This window comes from Rhincodon typus, chromosome 5, assembly GCF_021869965.1.
Source record: "Rhincodon typus isolate 14 chromosome 5, sRhiTyp1.1, whole genome shotgun sequence".
Lineage (NCBI taxonomy): Eukaryota > Metazoa > Chordata > Chondrichthyes > Orectolobiformes > Rhincodontidae > Rhincodon > Rhincodon typus.
This window is the reverse complement of record NC_063336.1, coordinates 35,814,701-35,840,593: the sequence shown is the minus strand read 5'-3', so window position 1 is coordinate 35,840,593 and position 25,893 is coordinate 35,814,701. Positions and strand designations below refer to the sequence as shown.

General features: G+C 42.5%; 2 protein-coding genes and 3 non-coding genes across 16 annotated transcripts in view; 1 reads left to right on the top strand and 4 right to left on the bottom strand.

Annotated features, from left to right (window-relative positions):
* Nucleotides 1-3,979: 3,979 nt before the first annotated feature.
* Nucleotides 3,980-4,066, bottom strand: LOC125483241. The gene has a single exon (XR_007262196.1). It is a non-coding gene; the product is annotated as a small nucleolar RNA SNORD100 (small nucleolar RNA).
* A 173-nt stretch (nt 4,067-4,239) lies between these two features.
* Nucleotides 4,240-11,044, bottom strand: rps12 (ribosomal protein S12). Of its 3 annotated transcripts, none has more exons than XM_048596525.1 (6): nt 10,577-11,044; nt 10,179-10,234; nt 7,282-7,398; nt 5,966-6,068; nt 4,564-4,665; nt 4,240-4,333 (listed from the first exon to the last, which is right to left on the bottom strand). In XM_048596525.1, the coding sequence occupies exons 2-6, from the start codon at nt 10,190-10,192 to the stop codon at nt 4,274-4,276; spliced, it is 396 nt and encodes a 131-aa protein (XP_048452482.1). In that variant the 5' UTR covers nt 10,193-10,234; nt 10,577-11,044; the 3' UTR covers nt 4,240-4,273. The 3 variants fall into 3 exon arrangements, with proteins under 3 accessions (XP_048452482.1, XP_020370797.1, XP_048452481.1); XM_020515208.2 differs by having other exon boundaries at nt 10,360-11,010; XM_048596524.1 differs by having other exon boundaries at nt 10,179-11,036.
* Nucleotides 4,745-4,832, bottom strand: LOC125483242. The gene has a single exon (XR_007262197.1). It is a non-coding gene; the product is annotated as a small nucleolar RNA SNORD100 (small nucleolar RNA).
* LOC125483236 lies at nt 7,503-7,575 on the bottom strand. Its single transcript, XR_007262192.1, has one exon. It is a non-coding gene; the product is annotated as a small nucleolar RNA SNORD101 (small nucleolar RNA).
* The window catches only part of slc18b1 (solute carrier family 18 member B1), a 44,757-nt gene continuing 29,391 nt past the window's right edge, over nt 10,528-25,893 (top strand). For 4 of the 10 annotated variants that reach the window (XM_048596523.1, XM_048596520.1, XM_048596519.1 and 1 more), the window contains exons 1-3: nt 16,523-16,637; nt 16,769-16,953; nt 25,143-25,238. In XM_048596523.1, coding sequence (XP_048452480.1) covers nt 16,625-16,637; nt 16,769-16,953; nt 25,143-25,238 — 294 coding nt within the window. In that variant the 5' untranslated portion in view covers nt 16,523-16,624. The other 6 variants (XM_048596517.1, XM_048596521.1, XM_048596515.1 and 3 more) reach the window with 5 other exon arrangements.

The window sequence follows — 25,893 nt, the reverse complement described above, 5'->3', positions numbered from 1 at the left end:
CAAAGTAGTGCAGGCTGATACAATTACATCTAAACGGCATCTGGATGGGAATATGAAGGGTTTAGAGTGATATAGGCCAAACGCAGGCAAACATGACTAGACTAATTTACAATATCTGGTCAGCATGGACAAGTTGGACCAAATGGTCTGTTTCCATGCTGTGCTGTCGCTTTCTGCAAACTTTCTCAGATCTTCCTAACATGTTTAACCTCACATTTTCCCACATTATATTCTATCTACCACATTTTGTGTAATCTGCAAACTTCATTATAGCTCATTCACTTTCTGCATCCAAGTCATGTATATCTTGTAAATAATTGTGACCCTGGCACTCCACTAATTACAGATTACCACCTGAAAATGTACTCTTATCCTAATTCTCCTTTTATTCAGCCAATCCTCTAACCATGCAAATATCATGTGGCAATTTAGCAAATGCTTCTGGAAACCAATACAACTTTGCAGGATATTGGGTCTTAATGAGGTAAAAGAGGTTCATCAAATGAAGACACATGGATAGAACTCAAAAACAAAAAGGATGAGTCTCATTGCTTGGAGTGTAATTTGAGAAATAAAAGAGCAGATATGTAGTCAAATTTCAGATAAGTATAATGGTAATAGGGTAATATTAATGGGAATATTTCAATTTCCCCAACTTTAATTGTAGTAATCAGTGTATGAAAAGTTTAAAGGAAACATAATTCTTAAAATCCATCTAGAATTTTTAAGCCAGTATGTAGAAATCCCTACAAGGGAGTGGATGATACTAGACTTAATTTTAGGTAATTTAAGTCAGGCAAATTGAAGTGTTAGTGAGGGAAGAACTTTTCACGTCCTTCTTGGTTAGCTGTGATCGTATGGTTTTTGGTAGCTAGATGAATGTCAGGTTCTTTCTTGAGTTTTATTAGAACTTTACATACATAGCAGTTTCATTCAACCAAGTGGCTCACTAGTCTTTCAATGGGCAGTTAAGACTCAATCACATAGCTCTGGGAAGGGACAATGTAATCTACACCCAGATAAAGAAAAGATTTTCTCCCAATGGTGCCTGTGAACCAAAAGATTCTATTTCAAAATATGATCAGTTAATTTAATGGCTGTTCAGGTTATTCACTGCTGGAAAACAGCAAGGCAGAGCATACTTTAAATGGGGAGGGGTTGGGAAGCATTGATTATCAGAGGCCTGAGTATCCACATTTGAGTGACTAAAACTTCACATTCATGCACAGCAAGCAATTATGAAATACATATGCTGACTTTTATTGCAAGATTTGAACTCAGGAGTAAAGATGCATTGCTGCATTTCGAAATAGCCTTGTTGAGACACACCTGAGTATTTTGTAGGATTTCAATACCCTTGCCTAGGGCAAAATATACTTACCAGTGAGGGGGTTCACCAGACTAATCCCTGGGATGGTGGAATTGTATTATGAGAGAAGTTGGAAGAAACTAAGCTTGCATTCTCTTGTTTCAAAGCATGTGACTTCACTCAAATACAATGCTTACAGTCATGACAGGGTAGATATGTGGAGGACATTTCCCCTAGCTGGTAAGGGACCAGAGGGCACCAATTCAGAATAAGGAATCAGCCATTTAAATCTAAGATAAAAAGGAATTTCTTCACTCAAAAGCTTTGGAATTCTCTACCCCGTGTTGAACCTGTTATTGAATGTGTTCAAGGCATAAATTGTTTCTGGATACTAGTAACATGAAGGAATATGGTGGGAGGGGGTGTGGAAATGGTAGAGACGTAAACGATCAGCTCAAATGTCAAAGCACATTCCATGAACCATATGGCCTACTATTGAGTTTTCATTATGGACTCTACCTTTCATCATTTGAATTTAAAAGCCTTCAGTTACCTTGGTCAGTTTTGTGTTTATCTCCAGAACATTAAGTCAGGATTCCAAATTACTGATCTAATGATATTAGAAAGGAGCAATAACACTAAGTACGGTGATCAGATCTGGGTGCAATACTCAAGTTGAGACCGAACCAGAGTTTTATAAAGGTTCGGCAATAACTCACTTTACCAGGTTCAAAATGCCACAAGCTTTGATAACCGTTCTCTTGAAGGGCTGTGCTGCTTTTAAAGATCTCTGTACATGAACTCTTCAGTTCCTGTCCCTGCAATGGCATCAAATCTAAATTACAAAACTGTAAGAAATAGGGACACGAATAGGGCATTTAGCCCCTCAAGGCTAGTCTACCATTCAACAGCATCATGACTGATTCAAAACTTGCATCCACTTTCCAGCCCTTTCCTCATAACCGTCAATTCCCCTACTGATCAATAATCTATCTCAGCTTTAAAACAAGCAAACTTTCCCCACAACTTTGTTCCGAAGTCTCTCAACACTCAGAAGAATTTCCTCCTCATTTCAGTCTTAAATTAGCACCCTTTCATTCTGAGACTACACACTGATCCTATACTCTCCCATGAGGGACATTTCCTTCTGAGCATTTATCCTGACAAGTCCCTTGAGTCCTATATGTTTCAATGAGATTATCCTCTCATTCTTCTAAACTCCAGTCATAACCTATTTACCTTTTACTCATAAGGCCAATCCTTCCATACCAGGGCTCATCTTAGTGAACCTTTTCTGAACTGTCTCCTGTAAAATAATGTAATTTCTTAAATAAAGGGAACCAAAACTGCTCTCAATATTCCAGACATGGTCTCACCAGCACCTTGTAGAGTTGTCTTGAGACTTCCCTAAATCTTATACTCCATACTCCCTTGAAATAAGGGCCAACATTCCATTTGCTTCCTGCTTAAAGTTCTGGAGATAAACACAAAACTGACCAAGGTAACTGAAGGCATTTAAATTCAAATAATGACAAGTCCATAATGAAAACTCAATAGTATGCCATATGGTTCATGGAATGTGCTCTGACATTTGAGCTGATCATTTATGTCTCTACCATGTCTCTCCACCAACACCCCCCCCCCCCATATTTGATGATGTTACTAGCATCCAGAAACATACAAATACAGTACCTGAAGTCCCTTTGTTACAGCTTTCTGCAATTTTTCTCCATTTAGATATCAAGTTTTCCAACACCATCCCTTCTGCAACTTCTTTATATTAAATTTCATCTGACACTAGGCTGTAGATTCTACAAACCTAACCAAGTCCAACTACAGTCAAATGGCATTTTTTTTCATGAAGCAGTTGTCTGGATTTGGTGATGGGGGAAGAAAAACCTGTTCATTTGTGACTAAGAGCACATCTGAATATTTTTTATAAAATGAAATGGTGGTCCGAGTACTGACTCTTAGGCAACAGCAGTTTGCCGTACTCCAGTTCGCCCTTAGGTCATCTTTTACACCAAGGTGACAGTGACTTGAATCTGCGTCTCAATTTTGTTAAGCAACCTTTTACATGGCACTTTGTCAAAAATAGTGGATACATTAGTTGTAATCTTTGAGGATGTAATAAGTAAAATGGATAAGGCAGAATGAGATATGGTGTATTTGGGTTACAAAAGGAATATAAGGCATCACACAAGGTTTCTACAAAAGAAATGATGTTGGGAGCGATATATCAGCATAAAGGATTAGCTAACCACAGATTTTAAAAAAATATTCCCTGGTTGATTAACTGTAACTAATAGCTGCTGCAGGGATCAGTGCTCAAGTTTCAACTAAGTACAAACTATGTAACTTGCAAAAAGGACCACCAACTACCTTGTAGCCATATTTGCTGTTGACACAAGGATAGGAAAGCAAATTCTGAAGTTAGTCTTTAAAGATATATAGACAAAGCAGTGAATAAGTAAAAAATTACGCAACGTAATCGTCTCTATTCTGCCTGCACTTAAGGAAGGACAAATTTGGTTGGGGGGTGGGAATGGTCTGCTGCAACTTATGAATTTGAATCTTACTTCCCCGTGAAGAACACCCAATACGTACAAAGAACTAGTTTACAGCTTTCTCAGGAGTTTTAATGTCAGTATTGCAAAGGTGAACTTGTACTGTATCTCAGAAGGTTTGGGTAACAATTCTGGCAATCTTCCTCACTGTTATGTCAGTAGAGGGAGCCAAATGATCATCATAGATACAGTAATAGTTACTCATCATGGTCTGTAGTCCATCAAGGTTTTGGTAAATTTTAAATGACACTACAACCTTATTAACAAAGAATTATCTTGTGTTGATAGAATAAATTGTACGTCACTTCCAAGATTAATACCACAAACAGCATAACCTCAGTGAAAAGAATCTGAGTCACAAAATTAAATTTTCCTTTTTATTTATTTATGAAATATATCACTTTCCTCGGAAATAATTGTCAATGACATCCTTGGCTTGAGAGTCTTTCCCATAATCCTAAAAAAAAATCACACTATGTGTTAATGTGTGTCAGATTAAATCTTTTAACAATCTCCAATTTGGAAGAATTAAAACAATTCTCTATGAATGAACAGTAGTTCTTTCATTTAAGTCAAGTTTGTTAGACTAAATTACATAGTATAAAATACACAGACATAGGCCCAAAAACTAAGAGTACCTCCATGTTTCTCTATGAATAAGCTTAACCCTTAATTGAAGTAACTCACCTTGACAACAACACAGCTACAGCCTACAACCTTGCGGGGCTTCCCTTCTCGGTCTATTTTGCAAAGACCTACCCATTCACCAAGCTTCTTGTTGTCATCAACCTGCAATGTACAAAAAGGCAGCTGTGCAGCATCTGACAAACACTACCAAAGTTTCACCAACATATGGCATGAAAAATACTGCATCTCAGACTCTTTTTGGGTAACAATTCTGGCATTTTTCTTCATTCGATTTCTGGTGAGGGAGCCAAGTGGTCATCACAGATACAGTCTGGTCAAACCTTTCTAAATCCAACACAGTATATATATTTTTACACACACATGTATATGTCAGTCACATCTACATTCATTCATTGTTCATAAAACTAGAGATAAATGCCTCAACAGTACAACCCTATTATCCCCCTCGAGGTAGTGACTCTTTGGGTAAAGTTTTACAAACATCCTCTTGTTTCATGTCCCAGCTGTCAGGAGCAAAGACAGCTTCAACATCAGTTTAGGAATTCTAGGATGTATATTGTAAGCTAGGCCAGCATTCATTGCCCATCACTAATTACTCGAGAAGATGGTAGTGAGCATGGAGACGTTAGGCTTACATCTGTAGTTTAGAAGAGTAAGAAGTAATTTGATTGAAACGCAAGATCCTGAGGCGGGGCATGACAGGGTAGATGAGGAGAGGACATCTCCTCATCGGGGAAAACCTAGAATTGGGACATGTTAAAAAAAAAAGTTACCCACTTAAAACAGTAAGTTATGTTTTTGCTCTCAAGAATGGAGAATCTTGGGAACTTTTCTCGAAAAAAGTGGAAACATAACTTGTAAATATTTTTGAGGCTGAACTACAGATTTTTTGCTAAACAAGGGGATGAAAGAACAGAAAAACTATGGAGTAGGAATGCACAAATTAGTTGTTGAGCTTGCTCCACTATTCAATATAATCATGACTGATCTCATCTGTCTCAACTCCACTTTTCTGCCATAACCCCTCAACCCATTATAAATTGTACAAAAGGTAGTCGGGAGTAGGCAAGAATGTGGGGCTGAGGTTACAAGCAGATCAGCCATGACTCCAATTATCCAGGTTTCCAAAACATCCACCAGCAATCATAACTAATGAACTATACAAAAAGACAGATTTTGATTTAGTGTTAGCAGTTTGTATGACAAAAGGATTGGCCATTAATAGGGTACACCTGATCTACAAAAATGAAATAATCACTGAATTGGTGCAAGGAGCCCAAGTCAATGAAAAATCAGGGAATTTGGAGCTGATTTTGTAGCTTCAGAATACAGTTCATTATTCTGGATTTTGATTTGTATAATACATTTTAAAATTATAAGAAGGCAATGGAACACAGCCTGGTCAGGATTCCAACAGTTCTTTGCTCAATGCAATACTTACCTTCATCAGGTGGATCCCATGTTCAGCACAGAGTGCTTCTACCAATTTAACATACTGTGCCTCATCACAATTGGCTGCCAGGACACACAAGTGAGCCTGTCGCCTGAGGGTTTAAAAGAAAATCACAAAATTACATTCAGCTATTTCTGGCAGTAGGCAACCACAATTTAATCCAAAATGATCAAATGAATAGACCAATTTCAAAAACTAAAGCAAATGCTATTTATAAACCACACACACACACACACAAGTTGAAAAATAAGCATAACGTTTATGCAAATGATTGGATAGACCACAAACATTTAGTCTGTTCTTGAGACAGACAGTATCCAGACAGGTCCAAGAAAGGCCCCTTACTAATTTGGAAGAGTATGACTGTAGATGTTCAACAGTAACAAACAAGATCTGTCTTTCTTATGCGGTGTGACACAGCTATGGCGAATCCTGAAACTGATTCATCGCCCAAGTTCATTATAACTTCAGATAGCACTTTCTAAACGCACAACCACTTCCATTTAGAAGGACAAGGGCAGCAAATATATGGGAACACCACTACCTTCAAGTTTCTCTCCAAGCCACTCACCATCCTGACTTTGAAATATTTTGCTGTTCGTCCACTGTCACGGAGTCAAAATCCTGGAATTCCATCCCAAATGGCATTGTGGGTCAACCCGCAGCAGGTGGATTGCAGCGCTTCAAGAAGGCAGCTCACCACCTTCTCAAGGGCAACTAGGGATGGGCGACAATGCTGTCATCCCACAATATAAAAATTCTTGCTTACTTGGTACATTTCTACCAACAGTAACCGGCCTTCAGTTGATCACGCAAGTGACCTCTGTGCAACAGTTACCAGCTGCCATACAGTGAAGCAATCAGGCATCCAAATGCACATTCAATAGGAGTTACTAACTCAAGTTCTTCCTGATATCCTGCCCTGCTCCCACAAAATGTTACACCTACATTCAGTGTAAGCTCAAGACTCAATAACAGCCGAATTTCACAATGAATTTAACAGTTTAAACGAGGAACTAACTTACAAGCACAGAATTGCATTCATACTACCGACTAAATACTCGATATTTTGACTATGTGTGGTTTCAGCAATTTGATTGTCAGTACACCGTAATGATTTTAGCAATAAGCTGTTAGAACAAAACTCATTTCATATCACAATCTTCCTTTTAACACCAATTCCAATAATTTACATGTACAATAGTTGTATTGGGTCATCTTCCGCTGCGTGTAACCAGGTGCAAATACTATTATTGCAAGTCAAAATTATTAGTCCCTTATGGAATTACTGAAAAGCTACTCACTTGTCCAGTACCTTGACAGCCTCCCGGAGACCACAACACAAGCCATCATGGATGTATGCAGTTTTCAACACTTCCTGAAGTGCAGTATTCACATCCATAACACCACCTGCTGTTATGCTGACAAAAAAGTTGAAATTATACATTTGCAGAATCCCACTACCTGCCAATATTCAACTTATATTAGATCAAGCAAAGCGGTCATCAATGTCTCTGAGCTACAAGTTGTCAGAAGAAATTTTTCACTCATTCTCAAGAGTGAAGGGGTATCCGACATAAAAGGTTCATCATTCCAACCATGTAGCTTAATTCAATTCGTACAACCAGTTATTCTTAACTTAGAATTCAACAATTATGATCAGCATTATAACAGGATTTTAAATTGATTTGACAAGGAACCACTTCAATTTATTTTTAAGCCTTTTTTAAAAAACCTGACCAATTGATGAGACTTGAAACTTTCAGAGCCGCACGTACACTTAGATCAATATGTTCGTTATTTAAAAAGTGCTTCTACTGGCAACAACTTTACATTTTCACCACTTTTTCACCGACAAAAGTAAGTTTGTCAATAATTCATACAAATCATTCCAGCCCATCACTGGGTCCAACCACGAACCTGCTAGCCTTTGGCAGGACAGATGTAACAATATCAAAATTTTGTTCTAACCTACAGATGCAAAAAGTACGGTTAAATGGATATTACTAATCTGACAGGCTCTGACTAGTGGAATGCCACAACGATCAGTTTGGAGACCTCAGCTAATTACAATTTATATCAATGATATAGGCAACAATGAATTAATGTACCTAAGTTTCCTTACAACACAAAACTAAACACTGAAGAGGACACTAAGGCTACAACAAGAATTAGATAGCTTCAGTGAGTGGGCATCAAGGTGACAGGTAGGAGATGGTATTTAGAAAGTATTCACTTGGTAGTAAGAACTGTAAAATAATATTATTTAAAAGGCCCAAAGACTGTTAAATGTCAACATTCAAAGAGATTTACATACACTGGTACAAGCATACAGGTACATAAGCAATTAGCGACACAGAGGGAAGGGACAACTAAAGTTTCATTCTAATTACATAGGGCTTTGCTGAAGTTACACCTGGAGTACAATGCAGATTTTGATTCCATATGTATTAGATCACTGCCTTGGAGGGAGAACTGCAAAGGTGGTTCCTGGTATGAGGCACAACGTGAGTGAGTCTATGTTCTCTAAAATTTAGAAAAATTAGGTTCTCTCATTGAAACGTGCAAGATGCTGAAGGGATTTGACAGGACAGACAGATGATTGCATTGCTGGAAAATCTATAATATGGGGAAAGTATTAGGATAAGGCTCCATTTATATAGAACTGAGATAAGGAGAAATCTGTTTAGAGGGTTGGGAATAAAGGTTCAATAAGATCTGGGTGATCTGGCTGCTGTCTCAATGCCACTTTCCTGCTACAATAACAAATCACACTCATTCTTCTAAACTCTAGTGGGTTGGTTAGCCCTGCTGCCACACAGCACCAGTTTGACTAGTCTTGGGCAACTATCTGTATGGCATTTGCGCATTCTCCATGTCTGCATGGGTTTCCTCCAGGTGCTCCCATAGTCCAAAGATGTACAGGGATAGGATGGAGGATTCAATGATAAAGGTCCAATCTGTTCAGATTTGTTTATAATAAATGCCCATTGCCTACATTCATAAGCCCTACATGAGCCAAGTGAACACTTCCCAAATGGCTTCTCATGCAATTATATACTTTTTTGCAAGAACAGAGGCCAAAATTGTATACGATACTGATGTGGTTGACCAAAACCCTGTACAGGTGCAGGAATAAGACTATTTTATTTATACCCTACTTTTCTTCCAAAAATAAAATACAGTACTAACATTCCATTTGCCTTCTCAATCATTTGCTGCACTTGAATCAGAGTCACAGATGCATGGCACGGAAACTGACCCTTCAGTCCAACTCGTACATGCCGACCAGATATTCTGAATTAATCTAGTTGCATTTGCCAGCATTTAGCCTATACTCCTCTAAACCCTTCCCATTTATATACCCAAGATGCCTTTTAAATGTTGACTGTTCCCACCTCCACCACAATCACCTCTGGCAGCTCATTCTATACACACACCACCCTGTGTGAAAACGTTGCTCCTCAGGCCCTTTTAAATCTTTCGTCTCTCACCTTAAACCTATACTCTCTAGTTCTGGACTCTCCTACCCCGGGGAAAAGGCCTTGACTATTCACACTATCCATGTCCCTCATGATTTTATGAGCTTCCGAATACTAAATTTTTGTGATCCATGTCCCAGGACATCCAAACACCTGTGTACCGAATACTGCAATCCCTCCCTACCAGCACGCCTCATACTTTATGATTCTTCCCCTACATTTTATGCTGGCCGCACGCCAACTCCTCACGCTTGCAAGTTCTTGCAGAAAGAGCACCGGATTCGCTGCGCGTGGGCCGCTGAAAAATGTGGGACACGTGGAACAAACCAAAAAAAGCATAGTGGCGACAGCAAATCGCTGAAAATCGCTGCTGCTTTCCAGACCCCTGACCTGCTCAGCCACGGTCAGGGAGCCACCCTCCAACTCCCTCGGATGTTACTCTCTGCACAGTACCACCCCGTCCCCACTTGAAGACGGGAGGGGAAGAGAAAAATAAAAGCTTGTTCCAGCGGCCCAACCCCATCCTCATTCCACCCCTCACCTCCCGGAACACTGGGATCCCATTCCGGGTTTACCAACTGGTTTTCCGCTGCCTGCCAACCCCTTTCCATCCCCATCGCCACCTTTCCTCCCCAGCTCGGTCCCTGCAGCGCCCGGATCCGCAGGCCTGGGAAGAGGACGACGAGATGGCGGGCGGGTGTCAGGGCCAACTCACTCACCATTCCTCGGCCATCGCGCTGCGGGTCTGGTTGCGCCGGAAGGCGGCGGTTTCGTGCTACAATATAAAGCAGAGTGTGATTGTTAGTGGCGGCCGGTACGATCGCGGGCTCCCGCGGGCGGCTGGAGCCGAGGATGGCGGCGATGGGGCTCGGATAACCCGCCGGTCCGGCCTGTACTCACCGCGAGCCGGACAGAGAGAGAGAGGGAGAAGGGCGGGGTCAAGGTGGCGGGGTGGAGCGCGCGTGCGCCGCAACGTCACCGCGTTCACTCCCGCCCCGAGTCGCGCAGGACCCCGCTTCCCCCACGTGACCTCGTAGACAGGCGGCCGCACAACTCGCCTGACAGGAAACGTCACCGTGGTGACCGCTAATACTACTACAACAACAACAACAACAACCGTTTAGGTGGCGCCTTCTTCCACGATTTCGGCACAGCGTCTGACTACTACGTTACTGTTTTTTCCCCTCTCTCGCTCCCTCCTCCAAGTGAGACCGAGATGTTATTACGCGCTTCAGAGATAGTAGGAACTGAAGATGCTGGAGAATCTGAGACAACAAGGTGCAGAGCTGGATGAACACAGCAGGCCAAGCAGCATCAGAGGAGCAATGAGGCTGACGTTTCAGGCCTAGACCCTTCATCAGAAATGGGGGAGGGGAAGGGGGTTCTGAAATAAATAGGGAGAGACGGGGAGGCGGATAGAAGATGGATAGAGGAGAAGATAGGTGGAGAGGAAACAGACAGGTCAAAGAGGCGGGGATGGAGCCAGTAAAGGTGAGTGTAGGTGGGGAGTTAGGAAGGAGATAGGTCAGTCCAGGGAGGACAGACAGGTCAAGGGGGCGGGATGAGGTTAGTAGGTAGGAGATGGGGGTGGGGCTTGAGGTGGGAGGAAGGACAGGTTAGGGAGGCGGGGACGAGCTGGGCTGGTTTTGGGATGCGGTAGGGGGAGGGGAGATTTTGAAGCTTGTGAAATCCACATTGATACCATTGGGCTGCAGGGTTCCCAAGCGGAATATGAGTTGCTGTTCCTGTAACCTTCGGATAGCATTGTTGTGGCACTGCAGGAGGCCCAGGATGGACACGTCATCTGAGGAATGGGAGGGGGAGTTGAAATGGTTCGCGACTGGGAGGTGCAGTTGTTTATTGCGAACCGAGCGTAGGTGTTCTGCAAAGCGGTCCCCGAGCCTCCGCTTGGTTTCCCCGATGTAGAGGAGGCCACCAATGGGAACAGTGGATACAGTATACCACATTAGCAGATGTGCAGGTGAACATCTGCTTGATGTAGAAAGTCTTCTTGGGGCCTGGGATGGGGATGAGGGGGGAGGTGTAAGGGCAGGTGTAGCACTTCCTGCGGTTGCAGGGAAAAGTGGTGGGGCTGGAGGGGAGTGTGGAGCGGACAAGGGAGTCATGGAGAAAGAGTGGTCCCTCCTGAAAGCAGATAAGGGTGGGGAGGGAAAACTGTCTTTGGTGGTGGGGTCAGATTGCAGATGGCGGAAGTGTCGGAGGATGATGCGTTGGATCCGGAGGTTGGTGGGGTGGTATGTGAGGACGAGGGGGATTCTGTTTTGGTTGTTATTGCGGGGAGAGGGTGTGAAGGATGAGTTGCGGGAGACACGGTCGAGGGCATTCTCGACCACTGAGGGGGGGGAAGTTGTGGTCCTTGAAAAACGAGGACATCTGAGATGTACGGGAGTGGAATGCCTCATCCTGCGAGCAGATGCGTCGGAGGTGAAGGAATTGGGAATAGGGGATGGCATTTTTGCAGGAAGGTGGGTGGGAGGAGGAGTATTCTAGGTAGCTGTGGGAGTCGGTGGACTTGAAATGGATATCGGTTTCTGGATGGTTGCCAGAGATGGAGACAGAGAGGTCCAGGAAGGAGAGAGAGGTATTAGAGATGGTCCAGGTGAACTTAAGGTTGGGGTGGAAGGTGTTGGTGAAGTGGATGAACTGTTCAAGCTCCTCGTGGGAGCACAAGGCGGCGCTGATACAGTCATCCACGTAACGGAGGAAGGGGTGGGGTTTAGGGCCAGTGTAGGTATGGAAGAGGGATTGTTCCACGTAACCTACAAAGAGGCAGGTATAGCTTGGGCCCATGCGAGTACCCATTGCCACCCACTTTGTCTGTAGGAAGTGGGAATTGAAAGTGAAGTTGTTGAGTGTGAGGACGAGTTCGGCTAAGCGAATGAGGGTGTCAGTGGAGGTGGCCTGGTCGGGCCTGCGGGACAGGAAGAAGCAGAGGGCCTTTAGGCCATCTGTATGGGGAATGCAGGTGTATAGGGACTGGACGTCCATGGTAAAGATGAGGTGTTGGGGATCGGGGAATTGGAAGTTCTGGAGGAGAGGTGGAGGGCGTGGATGGTGTCGCGGACATAGGTAGGGAGTTCCTGGACCAAGGGCTTGGGAACCCTGCAGCCCAATGGTATCAATGTGGACTTCACAAGCTTCAAGATCTCCCCTACCGCATCCCAAAACCAGCCCAGCTCGTCCCCGCCTCCCTAACCTGTCCTTCCTCCCACCTATCCCCTCCTCCCACCTCAAGCCCCACCCCCATCTCCTACCGACTAACCTCATCCCGCCCCCTTGACCTGTCTGTCCTCCCTGGACCGACCTATCCCCTCCCTACCTCCCCACCTACACTCACCTTTACTGGCTCCATCCCCGCCTCTTTGACCTGTCTGTCTCCTCTCCACCTATCTTCTCCTCTATCCATCTTCTATCCGCCTTCCCCTCTATCCCTATTTATTTCAGAACCCCCTTCCCCTCCTCCATTTCTGAAGAAGGGTCTAGGCCTGAAACGTCAGCCTTCCTGCTCCTCTGATGCTGCTTGGCCTGCTGTGTTCATCCAGCTCTACACCTTGTTATGTCATGTTATTACGCGCCCTTAAAATAGACAGAACTTGAACCCGGGACACCTGGCTTGGAGGTAGGGACATTACCAGTGCCCCACAGGAGTTATCCCAGCACTGTGCAAGGTATTATCTGATCAACCTGTGCAAGAGATGTTATGACACACCTCAGAAGCTGGTGGGACCTGAACCCAGACCTCCCAGCCCAGAGGTATGGACAATATCAAAAACCCCCAAAGGACTGCGGATGCTGGAAATGGGAAACCTAAACAGAAATAGCTGGGAAAACTCAGCAGGTTTTGGCAGCATCTGTGGACAGAATGTTCGGGTGCAGTGAAGGCTTCTGCAGAAAGATACTTGGACCTGAAATGTTAATTCTGCTTCACCTCCAAAGATGCTGCCAGACCTGCTGAGTTTTCCCAGCAGTTTCTGTTTTTGTAGGGACACTATCACTGCGCCCACAAGATCCTACATGCCATTGTCCAATTAAGTACTTTTAAAGTGCTGCATGTGTAATGTCAAACAGTCAATTTGCACGCAGCAAACTCAGTTCTGCACACTGCATTGATTTTTGTTCTGGTGTTGGAATTTGAACAATATAGGGATAATGGCTCACCTTTCTTCAAGATAGTGCTAAAGTATCCTGGTGTCACCCCCTGGTGTACAGGGTGGATGAAGTTTGCAAACGATGGCATGTAGCTCCGACATTGCAGCACTCCTTCAATTGTTCACAGGATATCAGCCTACATGTACGGGACCCAACCAGTTGAGGTCAGAATCATCCAACTCGGTCAGAGGATGTACTATCATCAGCCTCTGCTGACACTTGCATAGTCGTCATGTCCAAAGTAAAATACTGCAGAAGCTGGAAAACTGGAAACAAAAGTTTACAGCCAGCATCTGTTAAAAGAATTCTGTTTTGTATCAAAACCCTTTCTTAGGAGCTGGAATTCATGTCTCCTCCAAGTAGATCAAGGTTGAGTATGTCTAAATGTCTGAATCACAGCCTCTCATTTAAAAATGTTCTCTATATTCAAAAGTACACTGCAAGAAGAAAACCCAGGGAGTTACAGGCCAGTTAACCTGACATTTGTGATGTGGAAGTTGTTGGAGTCTATTATCAAGGATGGGGGTAGCTGAACACCTTAAGAGTTTTCAGTGAATCAGAGATAGCCAGCATGGATTCGTAACAGGTACATCATGCCTGACAAACCTCATTGAATTATTTTGAAGAAGTGACTAAGGTAGTGGACAGGGGATTGTCTAGATGTGTTTTCATGCATTTCTATAAGGTCCTTGATAAAATCCTACATAAGAGATAACACAGAATGTCATATATCTAAATGTAGATCAAACTGGCATCCAGGATCTTCCACATGCTGCAACTATGACACATCATCTGTCCTGTCATCCTTAATATGTTCCAATTAGCTACATAATTATTTTATTCTATTATATAATTACTCATGGGCCGGATGTTCTCAGGTAAAGGGATGGCTGGAAAATGGGAAGCCTTCAAAAATGAGGTAACGAGAGTCCAGAGACAGTATGTTCCCGTTAGGGTGAATGAAAAGGCTGGTAAGTATAGGGAATGCTGGATGACTTGGAAAAATTGAGGTTTTGGTCAAGAAAAAGAAGGAAGCATATGTCAGGTATAGACAGCAGAAATTGAGTGAATCCCTAGAAGAGTATAAAGGCAATAGGAGTATACTTAAGAGGGAAATCAGGAGGGCACAAAGGGGTCATGAAATATCTTTGGCAAATAGGGGTAAGGAGAATCCAAAGGGATTCTACAAATACATTAAAGGGTAACTAGGGAGAGAATAGGGCCCCTTAAAGATCAGCAAGGCCGCCCATGTGTGGGACCGCAGGAGATGGGGGAGATACTAAACAAGTATCTCACATCAGTGTTTACTGTGGAGAAGGATATAAAAGATAAAGGACGTGGGGAAATAAGTAGTGATCCTTTGAAAAATGTCCAAATTACAGAGGAGGAGGTACTGGAGGTCTTAAAATGTATAAATGTGGATAAATCCCTGGGATCTGATCAGGCGTACCCTAGAAGACTGTGGGAAGCTAGGGAAGTGATTGCTGGGCCCCTTGCTGAGAAATTTGGATCATTGATAGCCACAGGTGAGGTGCTGGAAGACTAGAGGTTAGCTAACATGGTGCCACTACTTAAGAAAGATGGTAAGGAAAAGCCAGGCAACTATAGACTGGTGAGCCTGACATCAGTGGTGGGCAAGTTGTTGGAGGGAATCCTAAGGGACAGGATTTACATGTATTTGGAAAGGCAAGGACTGATTAGTGATAGTCAATATGGCTTTGTGTGTGATAAATCATGTCTCACCAACTTGATTGAGTTTCTTGAAGAAGTAACAAACAGATTTGATGAAGGCAGAGCAGTGGACATGATCTATTTGGATTTCAGTAAGGTGTTCGACAAGGTTCCTTATGGAGAATGGTTAGCGAGGTTAGATGACACGGAATAGAGGGAGAACGAGCTATTTGGATACAGAACAGGCTCAAACGTAGAAGACAGAGGGTGGTGGTGGAGGGTTGCTTTTCAGGCTGGAGGTTTGTGACTAACGGTGTGCCACAAGGATCAGTGCTGCATCATTGCTGTTTGTCATTTATATAAATGATTTGGATGTGAACATAGGAGGTGTTGTTAGTAAGTTTGCAGATGACACCAAAATTGGAGCTGTAGTGGACAGTGAAGAAGGTGATCTCAGAGTTACAATGGGATCTTGATCAGATGGGCAAAGGAGTGCCAAAGGAGTTTAATTTAAATAGATGTGAGATGCTGCATTTTGGAAAGGCAAATCAGAGCAGGACTTATACAGGTTGTTGACTTGCTCACCGAACTGGCTGGTTGTAGTTCAGACGTTTCGTCACCATGCTAGGTAACATCATCAGTGCGGCCTCCGATGAAGCGATGTAGTTCTACTCCGCTTAGTATTTAATAAATATGGAATGCTAAGCAGAGTAGAACTATATCGTGATGAAACTTCCATATACAGGCATCCCACTTCAGGTGGCATTCGCCCTTCCACTCCTTAGACGACATGTCCATCCTGGGCCTCCTGCAGTGCCACAACGATGCCACCCGAAGGTTGCAGGAACAGCATCTCATATTTCGCTTGGGAACCCTGCAGCCCAATGGTATCAATGTGGACTTCACAAGCTTCAAAATCTCCCCTCCCCCTACCGCATCCCAAAACCAGCCCAGCTCGTCCCCGCCTCCCTAACCTGTCCTTCCTCCCACCTATCCCCTCCTCCCACCTCAAGCCCCACCCCCATCTCCTACCGACTAACCTCATCCCGCCCCCTTGACCTGTCTGTCCTCCCTGGACCGACCTATCCCTTCCCTAACTCCCCATCTACACTCACCTTTACTGGCTCCATCCCCGCCTCTTTGACCTGTCTGTCTCCTCTCCACCTATCTTCTCCTCTATCCATCTTCTATCCGCCTCCCCCTCTCTCCCTATTTATTTCAGAACCCCCTTCCCCGCCCCCTTTTCTGAACAAGGGTCTAGGCCCGCGACGTCAGCCTTCCTGCTCCGTTCATCCAGCCCTACACCTTGTTATGTAATTCTGGAATGAGTCACTGGGGTGAGTGTGTGAGTGTTGCTGGGTTTTCACTTGACTGTTGCAACAGAAGTGGGACAACTTGTGAGGACAAGATTATTCAACGCAACAGACGAATTGAATACTTTTAAACAGAATTTCCATTTATAAAACAGAGCCGATGAGAGGGAGTTACTTCGGAGAATTGAAAAATCTTGCCTGCAAGATTGGACGGGTCGAACGAATTGATCGGATCGACCGTTTTCATTTCTACGGGATACGCAGTAAGGAGTGTGTCTCCCTCGGCCGGTCCCAAAGGTGTGTTCCCACCAAAGGACAATGTCCGGTCAAGGAAATGAAAGTAAGTGCCTCAGCTCTCTTTCCCCCCCGCCCCCCGTATTTACCTGATAGGCTTTTTCTAGTAAAAGTTCTAGCAACGAAAGACCAGAAAAATAATAGTTCCAAAGAACAGGATTTCGTTCAATGGAGTGTAATGAATATGAGCATGCGGCACAGAGAGGTTCACTTGCTTTAAGGACATGAATGTTTTTCTTAATTCATTCATGGGTTGTGTCGTTGTTCCTTGGAGCGTGCGTCGTGCAACGCTGGAACGTTGCAGCGAGCCCAGGAGAACGGTCCCGAACCGAAACGTCAACTTTCCTGCTCCTTTCAAGCTGCCTAGCCTGCCGTGTTCTTCCAGCTCCACACTGTGTTATCCCAAGAGGGAAATGTTAGCTCCGGAGCAAGTAGGTTTATTGAAATTGTAAGCAACTGGGAAGCCAGGATCATTCCTGTACACAAAGGCGAGGTGCAGTGCAACCCGGTCTGTATTTAGTCTTGCCAGGAACAAAAACAAAGTTGCTGGAACAGCTCAGCAGGTCTGGCAGCATCTGAGCAGGAAAAAAAGAGTTAACGTTTTGGGTCCGGTGACCCTTCCTCAGAACACAGGAAGGCAGATTAGAGGAGAAGGCATTATCAACAGCGAATATGGTAGACTAGATTGAAGGAAGTACAAATAAAACCCTTCTTCACCTGGAAGATGCGTTTGGGGCCTTGGATAATGAGGAAGGGAGAAGGTGAATGAGCAAGCGTTATATACCTTTTGTAATAGCATAGGGAGGGGATGTGTGGACTGTAAGGTGTGATGCAGGGTGCTCCGTCAGCCCATTCACCTCCTTTCCGTACCGTTCTCCATTTTTATTACATCTGGCACCTCCCTCCTCCACCCCCAACTCTGTCAAAAGCGTGTTTTTAAAACATCAGACCTTTCAGTTCTAAAAAAGTCAAACTGGACTGCTCGTAAGCTGAGTTTCTCCAGTTCTGTGTTTGTATGTGCTGTTGAAAAGCCTGACATTTGTTGTCCATTACTAAATGGCCCTAAAGCAATGAACCACTGCACTTTGCATACTGAACGTACTCCCAATCACTGTTAGTAGTTCAATTGTCCACCATCATTCAGGACTGGATGTGACAGGACTGCAGAGTTCTGATTTTAATCCATTGATCTTTGGATGGCTTTGCTTTATCTATTTCGTATTTGCTGAAAATTATGCATTTATTTTGTTTTAACGTCACCATGTTTGTGCCTGGCACTATTTCACACTTGCTTTCTTTCAATATGAAGAATCCTAGTCTCTGCTAGCACAGTGTGGTGTTCCCTCTCAGCAGAAGAGCAAAGAATTGATGTAAACTTTTCCTTCCTATTGGCTATGTCACCATCAGCAGCACGCTTCTTCGAAAGCTATATCCTTTAGGAGTCATTCAATAGTAGTGCTACCAAGCCGCTCTTTGTTAAATGTCAGGTGTTTGCGATCACAGTTGCCAAATATAGCCAGTCAATCATTTGTAGGGATATTCAAATAATTTATTAGCTTGGTTAAGAAGCAGCAGTTTAGATATGCATTATTTAATTAGACACAGAAAGGAAATCTACTTGCCATGGTAGAAGAGAATGCTTTACTGATCCAGAAGCCATCCCATACAGGCAGTGGACCCCTCCTGTTTTGAGTGGTGGGTGTTTCTCTCTGCTGTTTTGTAGGCTTTGGTGGTAGCCTGGTTAACAGTCTTTGTTCTTCTTTCAAACTTTGTCTTCTCCCTAGAAGGTGATGGCTCATTCCACGAGACATTCCATCTCGAACACACTTACTCAGTTAATATACCTTATTTTGGGGGCTGATGATCTGCACTCTGACAATCGCCCATCTGAGCCCTTCTGGCTAATGATCATGGGCAGCTTCTCATGGCACCAGGATGACAGTTGTCCCATTGCTTGCATAAATCTGAGGGTTAGCTTAACATTCTTTCTAAGAGCAAAAACTCCTTTTCCCAAACAATATATTGGTAATAGGATGCATACAGTGACAGATAAATCATTAATGTCAATTCAATGGAGCATCATGACCTCAGTGATTTTTGTGACTTTTTCCTTCTGTTTTAATATGGGCTGGAAATTTGTAAAGCTAGTAACAGCAATTAAATGAAATCTCATGCTACAAAGTAAATTTGAGGAAAATTCAGTGTTAAAGAATACACATTTTCCAACATAATAAAACAAAGAAATGTGGATGCTGGGGAGCTGAAATTGAGGTTGGAGGCTGTCAACTTTCAAACTGTACAGTATTTTGGTACCATTCCCTGAGTGTGGTATTGAGTTATGATGACCAAGACCCAAAAGAGATATCTCAACTCTAATCTTGGCTCAAATTTAGTGATTCAGGCTATTTAAATTTTAAATTATGAATTATGAAATGAAATTAAGAAATTTTAAAGAGGGAAATGGATGAGTGACTTTACAAGTTATAGCCAGGTTTCTAGTCTTTACTACTTACGTTCTCTCAGTCAACATTGCCAAATATTCTTGTAAGTGAACTCTACATTCTCTATAATGTTGTACAGTTTTTGTTTGGAAATTGATAACTTAACTTAAATTTGTAAAGTTGCAGATGATCAAAATGAAAATTCAAGAAATGAATCACCGAAGTGGACAAGATCCCAAATTTTCACACTAGTCTCTGCAGCATCACTGAACTTTAGTTCTATGATTTGTTATTCAATTTTGGGACCTTTCTTTCCAAAAGAGGTAATAAACATATTCTGCATTTACCTGAGTTGCATTCTTTTTGAAGACTTCCTTGAAAATATAATCTGTGCATTTGTAATTTGGGTTGATTTCATAACTTTTTAATTCGTTCACAGGATTTGGGTGTCTCTGGCTAGGCCAGCGCTTATTGGCCATCCCTAATTGCCTTTCAGACGGCAATGGTGAGCTGCCTTCTCAAGTCCCTAAAGCCTGTAGGGGGTATTTAATTGTGTTAATTGGTGAATATGCCTAGGTATTTCTACTGTTCAAAGGTATTGCACTAATAGAATGTGCTTGATCAATGAACTGTTTATTAAAATTTAACAAAATAGTTTTGTTGATGACATTCTTTATCAACTTCTTCTCATTGGAATATAATTTTGTTTTGACCAAGGTAACAGCCTCAGAGTAAAGGGAAACCCCTTTAGAAAGGAAATGAGGGGAAACTTCTTCAGCCAGAGTGTGGTGAATCAATGGAATTCATTATCATTATAGTTGAGCTAACTATACGGTAAATGGAAAAGCCGTGGGGAAAATTGATGCACAGAGAGATCTGGGTGTTCAGGTCCATTGTACCCTGAAGGTGGCAATGCCGGTTGATAGTGGTCAAAAAGGCATACGGCATGCTTTCATTCATTGGACAGGGTATTGAGTACAAGAGCTGGCAGGTCATATTACAGTTTGTATAGGACTTTAGTTCGACCATGTTTCGAATACTGCATACAGTTCTGGTCGCCACATTACCAAAAGGATGTGGATGCTTTGGAGAGGGTGCAGAGGAGGTTCACCAGGATGTTGCCTGGTATGGAGGGTGCTAGCTATGAAGAGAGGTTGAGTAGATTAGGATTATTTACATTAGAAAGACGGAGGTTGAGGGGGGAACCTGATTGAGGTCTACAAAATCATGAGAGGTGTAGACAGGGTGGATAGCAAGAAGCTTTTTTCCCCAGAGTGGGACTCAATTACTCGGGGTCACGATTTCAAGATGAGAGGGGAAAAGTTTAAGGAAGATATGCGTGGAAAGCTCTTTACGCAGAGGGTGGTGGGTGCCTGGAACACGTTGCTGGTAGAGGTGGGCACTATAGTGTCATTTAAGATATATCTAGACAGAAACATGAATGGGCAGGGAATAGAGGGATACAGATCCTTGGAAAATAGGTGACAGGTTTAGATAGAGGATCTGGATCAGCGCAGGCTTGGAGGGCCGAAGGGCCTGTTCCTGTGCTGTAATTTTCTTTGTTCTTTGTTCTTTATCATAGAAGGCTGTGGAGGCCAGGTCATTGACTATATTTAAGACAGAGATAGATAATTCCTTGTCAAGGACATCAAAAGTTACATGGAGAGAGCAGGAAAATGGGGTTGAGAAACTTATCAACCATGATTGAATGGCAGAGCAGACTCAATGGGCCAGATGGCGTAATTTCTGCTCCTGTGTCTTTTGGTCTAACATGTTGCCTTAACAGACACTCCTCATATTTGTAGTAGTGGCTTGAGGAATGAGGTTATCTATTTGTCTCTTAGTCTCAACTTTTGAATTTATTTTATGCTTTTGGAAGAATGTCATAAAATAAATCATTCATATATAATAAGACACTATATATAAATGCAAATAATTGAAACCAAATGACTTCACCTCCGCCTATTGTTGCAAATAAATGAAGCAATTTAAAAACTGGTCTTTCGGTTGGTAAGTCAAAGGTGATGTTAGGTGAGATTGTCAAATTCTCCATCAAAGTGACAGATTTTCTGAAGAGCCTTCAAGTAGGAGACGAAGATGGAAGTGTATAGAGAGAATTCCAAACCATTGGGCCAAAGTAAGTCAGTGGAGCCAAGGGAGTGGGTGAATGGGACTCTGTAGTATAAGATATTGGTTTTAGATGGGCCAAAATTGAATCTGGATTAAGAACGAAGAGCTGACCAGGAGAACATTTGGAATAGTTGAATCTGGAGGTGACTAGTGTGAATTAATTTTATGCAGCTGATAGGGTGTGGTGGTGTGAATTGAAGTAGAAGTAGGCAATTTTAGTGGAAAGAATGTGGAGTTGTAAGTTCAGCTTGGGTTCTGAGAACTCAGAACTGTTCTGAGGAAGGGTCACCGGACCCGAAACGTTAACTCTGTTCTCCGTCACAGATGCTGCCAGACTTGCTGAGCTTTTCCAGCAACTTTGTTTTTGTTCTTGATTTGCAGCATCCGCAGTTCTTTTGGTTTGTATTAGAAATTGCGAGCAGTCTGATTCAGACTGAGACAAGACAGTCAGTAGCAAGAGCTCAGCATTTAGGGTACATTTAAGTAGAGTTTTTCCTATGTTTAAAATGAGGAAGTTGTGATTTATTAAAGACGTGAAAAGCCTCTTCATATGTGTGGTTTGTGTCAGGAGTGCACTGCCTGGAAGTGTGGTGGCAGTAGGTTGAATTGAGATAATCAGTAGGGCATCAGATGATTATTTCTATTCAAATAATGCGCAGGTCTACCAGGAAAAAGACAGGAGAATGGCGTTAAGTCATGATGGTCTTTTGGAGAGCCGGTGCAGACACAACGCACCAACTGGCCTCCTTTTGACATGTAACACTTTGCCAAAGTCACACAGCATCTGTCTTGATATGATTGAGAAAGGTACTGCAAAGCTTGGTCCTGTTCGTGTATCAAGAATTGACAAACTGTAAATCAAATTATTAAAAGATGTCCTGTGGAATAAAGAAAAGGATCCAAGGATGGATACCAACATTTTTTGACTATAGGCAGCTTATTAATAATACAAATATATGAATAAGGAGCAGGAGTAAGACCTGGCCCCTGCATTTCTGCCTACTCTTCCTGGCCAATAACCTTTCACCCTTGCTTAAGAATCTTTCTCACTCTGCATTAAAAGGATTTAAGGACTCTGTTTCCAAAGACTCTCAGCCCCTAGAGCATCTTCTCCAGGCATTCAAGTTGGCCAGCATTCCCCAGCATCTCAGGTCATTCTCCATTGGCAACAACTGCCTGCATCCTCCATGCATGGAGGTTGACCTCAACAGAGCACCAATCTCCAGAACACTGAATATGAAAGGAGAATAGTACTTATTTGAGTTATGGGAAACATTGTCAGTCGTGGGCCTGGTCCAATATCTAACCAGTCGCTTGGACGTAGTCAAGGGGGTCTGTTGTTTAGAAATGTTCAGCTTTCACAGCATTTTGGGCAATAAGGCAGGGCAGGTGACTGAAGTAAAAGTGGGGGAAACACTTTAGGTCTAGCAATCATAATTCTATTAGTTTCAAAATGGTTATGGAAAAGGATAAGCCTTCCATAAAAGTTAAAGGTTTTAATTGGAGTCAGGCAAATTTTAATGGTATGAAACAAGAACTTTCAAAAGTTGATTGGAGTAGACTGTTTGCAGGTAAAAGGATGTCTGACGAGTGGGAGGCATTCAAGAGTTAGATGATGAGAGTTCAGAGGTTTTTGTTCCTGTCTGGGTGAAGGTAAGGCTGGTAAGATTAAGGAACAATGGATGAATAAAGATGTTGAGGTTTTAGTAAAGAATAAAAGAAAATCTTATTTTAGATGTAGACAACTTAGTTCAATTGAATCTCTTAACCTCTTTTATGTTTGTCATTTATATAATGATTTGGATGAGAATATAGAAGGCATGGTTAGTAAGTTTGTGGCCAACACCAAAAGCAGACATTGAAAAGAGTTTCTAACATTACAAAAGGACCTTTTTCAAATGGGTCAATGGGCTGAAAAACGGCAGATGGTGTTCAATCTGGATAAATGTGAAGTATTGCATTTTGGCACGACGAACAAGGGTAACGCTTACACAATTAATGGTAGGGCCTTGGGTAGTGTTGTAGAACAACAGGATTGAGGGATGCAGGTACGTAATTCTTTGAAGTTTGCGTCACATATAGACAGGGTGGTTAAAAAGATGTTTGGCACACTTGCCTTCATTGCTCAGTCCTTTGAGTGTAGGAGTTGAGAAGTCATGTTGAGCTTGTAAAGGACATTGGTGAGGCCTCTTCTGGAATACTGTGTCCAGCTCTGGTCTCCCAGTTATAGGAAGGACATGATCAAGCTGGAGAGGTTCAAAAGAGATTAACCAGGGTTGAGTTATAAAGAAAGGCTGGATGGGCTGGGACGTTTTTTTACTGGAGCATAGGAGGTTGAGAGGTGACCTGATAGAAGTTTATAAAATAATGAGAGGTATAGATAGAGTTAATGGTAGTCTTTTCCCAAGGGCGGGGAATTTAAAGACTAGGGGGTAACTTTTTAAGGTGAGAGGAGAGACATTAAAAAAAGACATGAGGGGCAAATTTTTTACACTGAGGGTGGTTCGAGTATGGAATGAACTTCCTAAGGAAGTGGTGGATGTGGGTACAATTACAATGTTCAAAAAGACATTTGGATAAGTACATGAGTAGGAGAGGTTTGGAGGCATATGGGCCAGGAGCAGGCAGGTGGGACTAGTTTAGTTTGGGATTATGTTCAGCATGGACTAGTTGGACCAAAGGGTCTGTTTCCATGCTGTATGACTCTATCTGAAGCTCCCTCTTGTATTTATCAAAGTGTTGTGCTTCTATGGGTACTAGGAAGAAAGCTAACCTTCTGAAAGGGTCATAATATTGCATGGCACTAAGGAAGGCTGCCACTTTGCCTTCACTCTTGTAGCTGCAGCTAAAATGACAATTGATCACACAGGTAATGATATAAAGTGAACACATATTTATAAATGTGAGATTCTTTACAATGAAGTTTCATCTGTGCCACCTATTGTCATCACAGGATTTTCTTTTTCTTTTCCTTTTATATATAGGTACAGTCCTAGGGTTCACAGCTGGGGTGGAGGGATCCTACTCGGTAGTGGAGATTATTGAAGCTTGAGTTCTGGACGGATAACCCCATGTGCATTTTAGCCAAAAGAGCCAAGATATGCAGATAGTGTCCTGGCCAGAGACAAGCTAACTGCCTGGTTTGTACTTCCACAGGGTAGAGGTGGAGGGGCAAGGCACCTCTTGACTGTCCAGAAAGGAGACTTACGGGACCCCACAAAAGGTTCCCCATCAGATTGAATGTCTATTGGCATCAACATGCCTTCTTGAGAGGAAGGGGCACCTCAAATTTTATTTTCTGTAATGATGGTTGATGTGGTACCTCACCAAATGCCTTCCAGAATTCTAAGTGCAGAATATCCACTAGTTCCACTCAATCCATAGCACGTATTACTTCTCAAAGAACTCCAATAAATTTGTTCAGTGGCATGTTCTTTTCGTAAAACCATGTTGATTATGCCCGATTACCTTGAATTTTTCTAAGTGTCCTGCTATAAGTTCTTTAATAATAGCTCCTAATATCTTAGTAATGAAAAATGGTAAGATAATTGCCTTTAGTTTCCTGCTTTTTGTTTCCCTCCCTTTTGAGTTAATGAGTCATACTTGCTACTTTCTGTGCAATAGAATCATGTGTATTGCATTTATTATATTACTTTCTTTGCAGGCAGGAAGGAAAGGAGCCAATGACACTGTTGTTGGAATGATTTTTGGATGTTTTGCTTTATTTAATCTTATATTTTCACTGCTACTAGGAAAATATGTAAGTATAATATTTTAATATTTTTATTCTTTTGCACTAGGACCTTAGGTTTATTTTAAGCTAATAACACTTGCCACAGACAACATTTCTTTAATGTTAGAAAAGCACAGTCTCATTTATTAAAGCAGTATATTACTAATGTTTCTAGACAATTAACTGGGTGTAAACTACAGCTACAATCTTCATTGCATCAAACACATGGCAGAGCCTCCTGGCTTCATTGTGTTAAGAGGAGTACTGATATTGGTTCCTCACGTCTTCTGAGAGAATTTGAGGACTTTGCTTTTTAATTTAAACCACGAGCATCAACATTTCTGGATTGTTACTTGTATTACATCTAATTGGAATGAGGAAAAATGGATTAGAAGTTTAAATATTGCCTGAAAGAATGGTGGAAGAGGCAGGGAATTTGATTCACGGCTCACTGGCACAAGTACTGGAAAGATGGAAGGCCAGGCTCTACTTGAACCAATGTGGTAGCAAATTGAATAACTAGATCTATAGGCAGGAAATTGAGCTTATGTGGGGCTGCTTGAAAGAATTTAGGAAATTCAGAAGAGCTGCAAGGGAAATGTTAAAATTCTACGCTGTACTCACAAGAACATGCTCGTTCTAAACCCTGGTCAACTGGCTTTTAAAAGGCTCCCACATATCA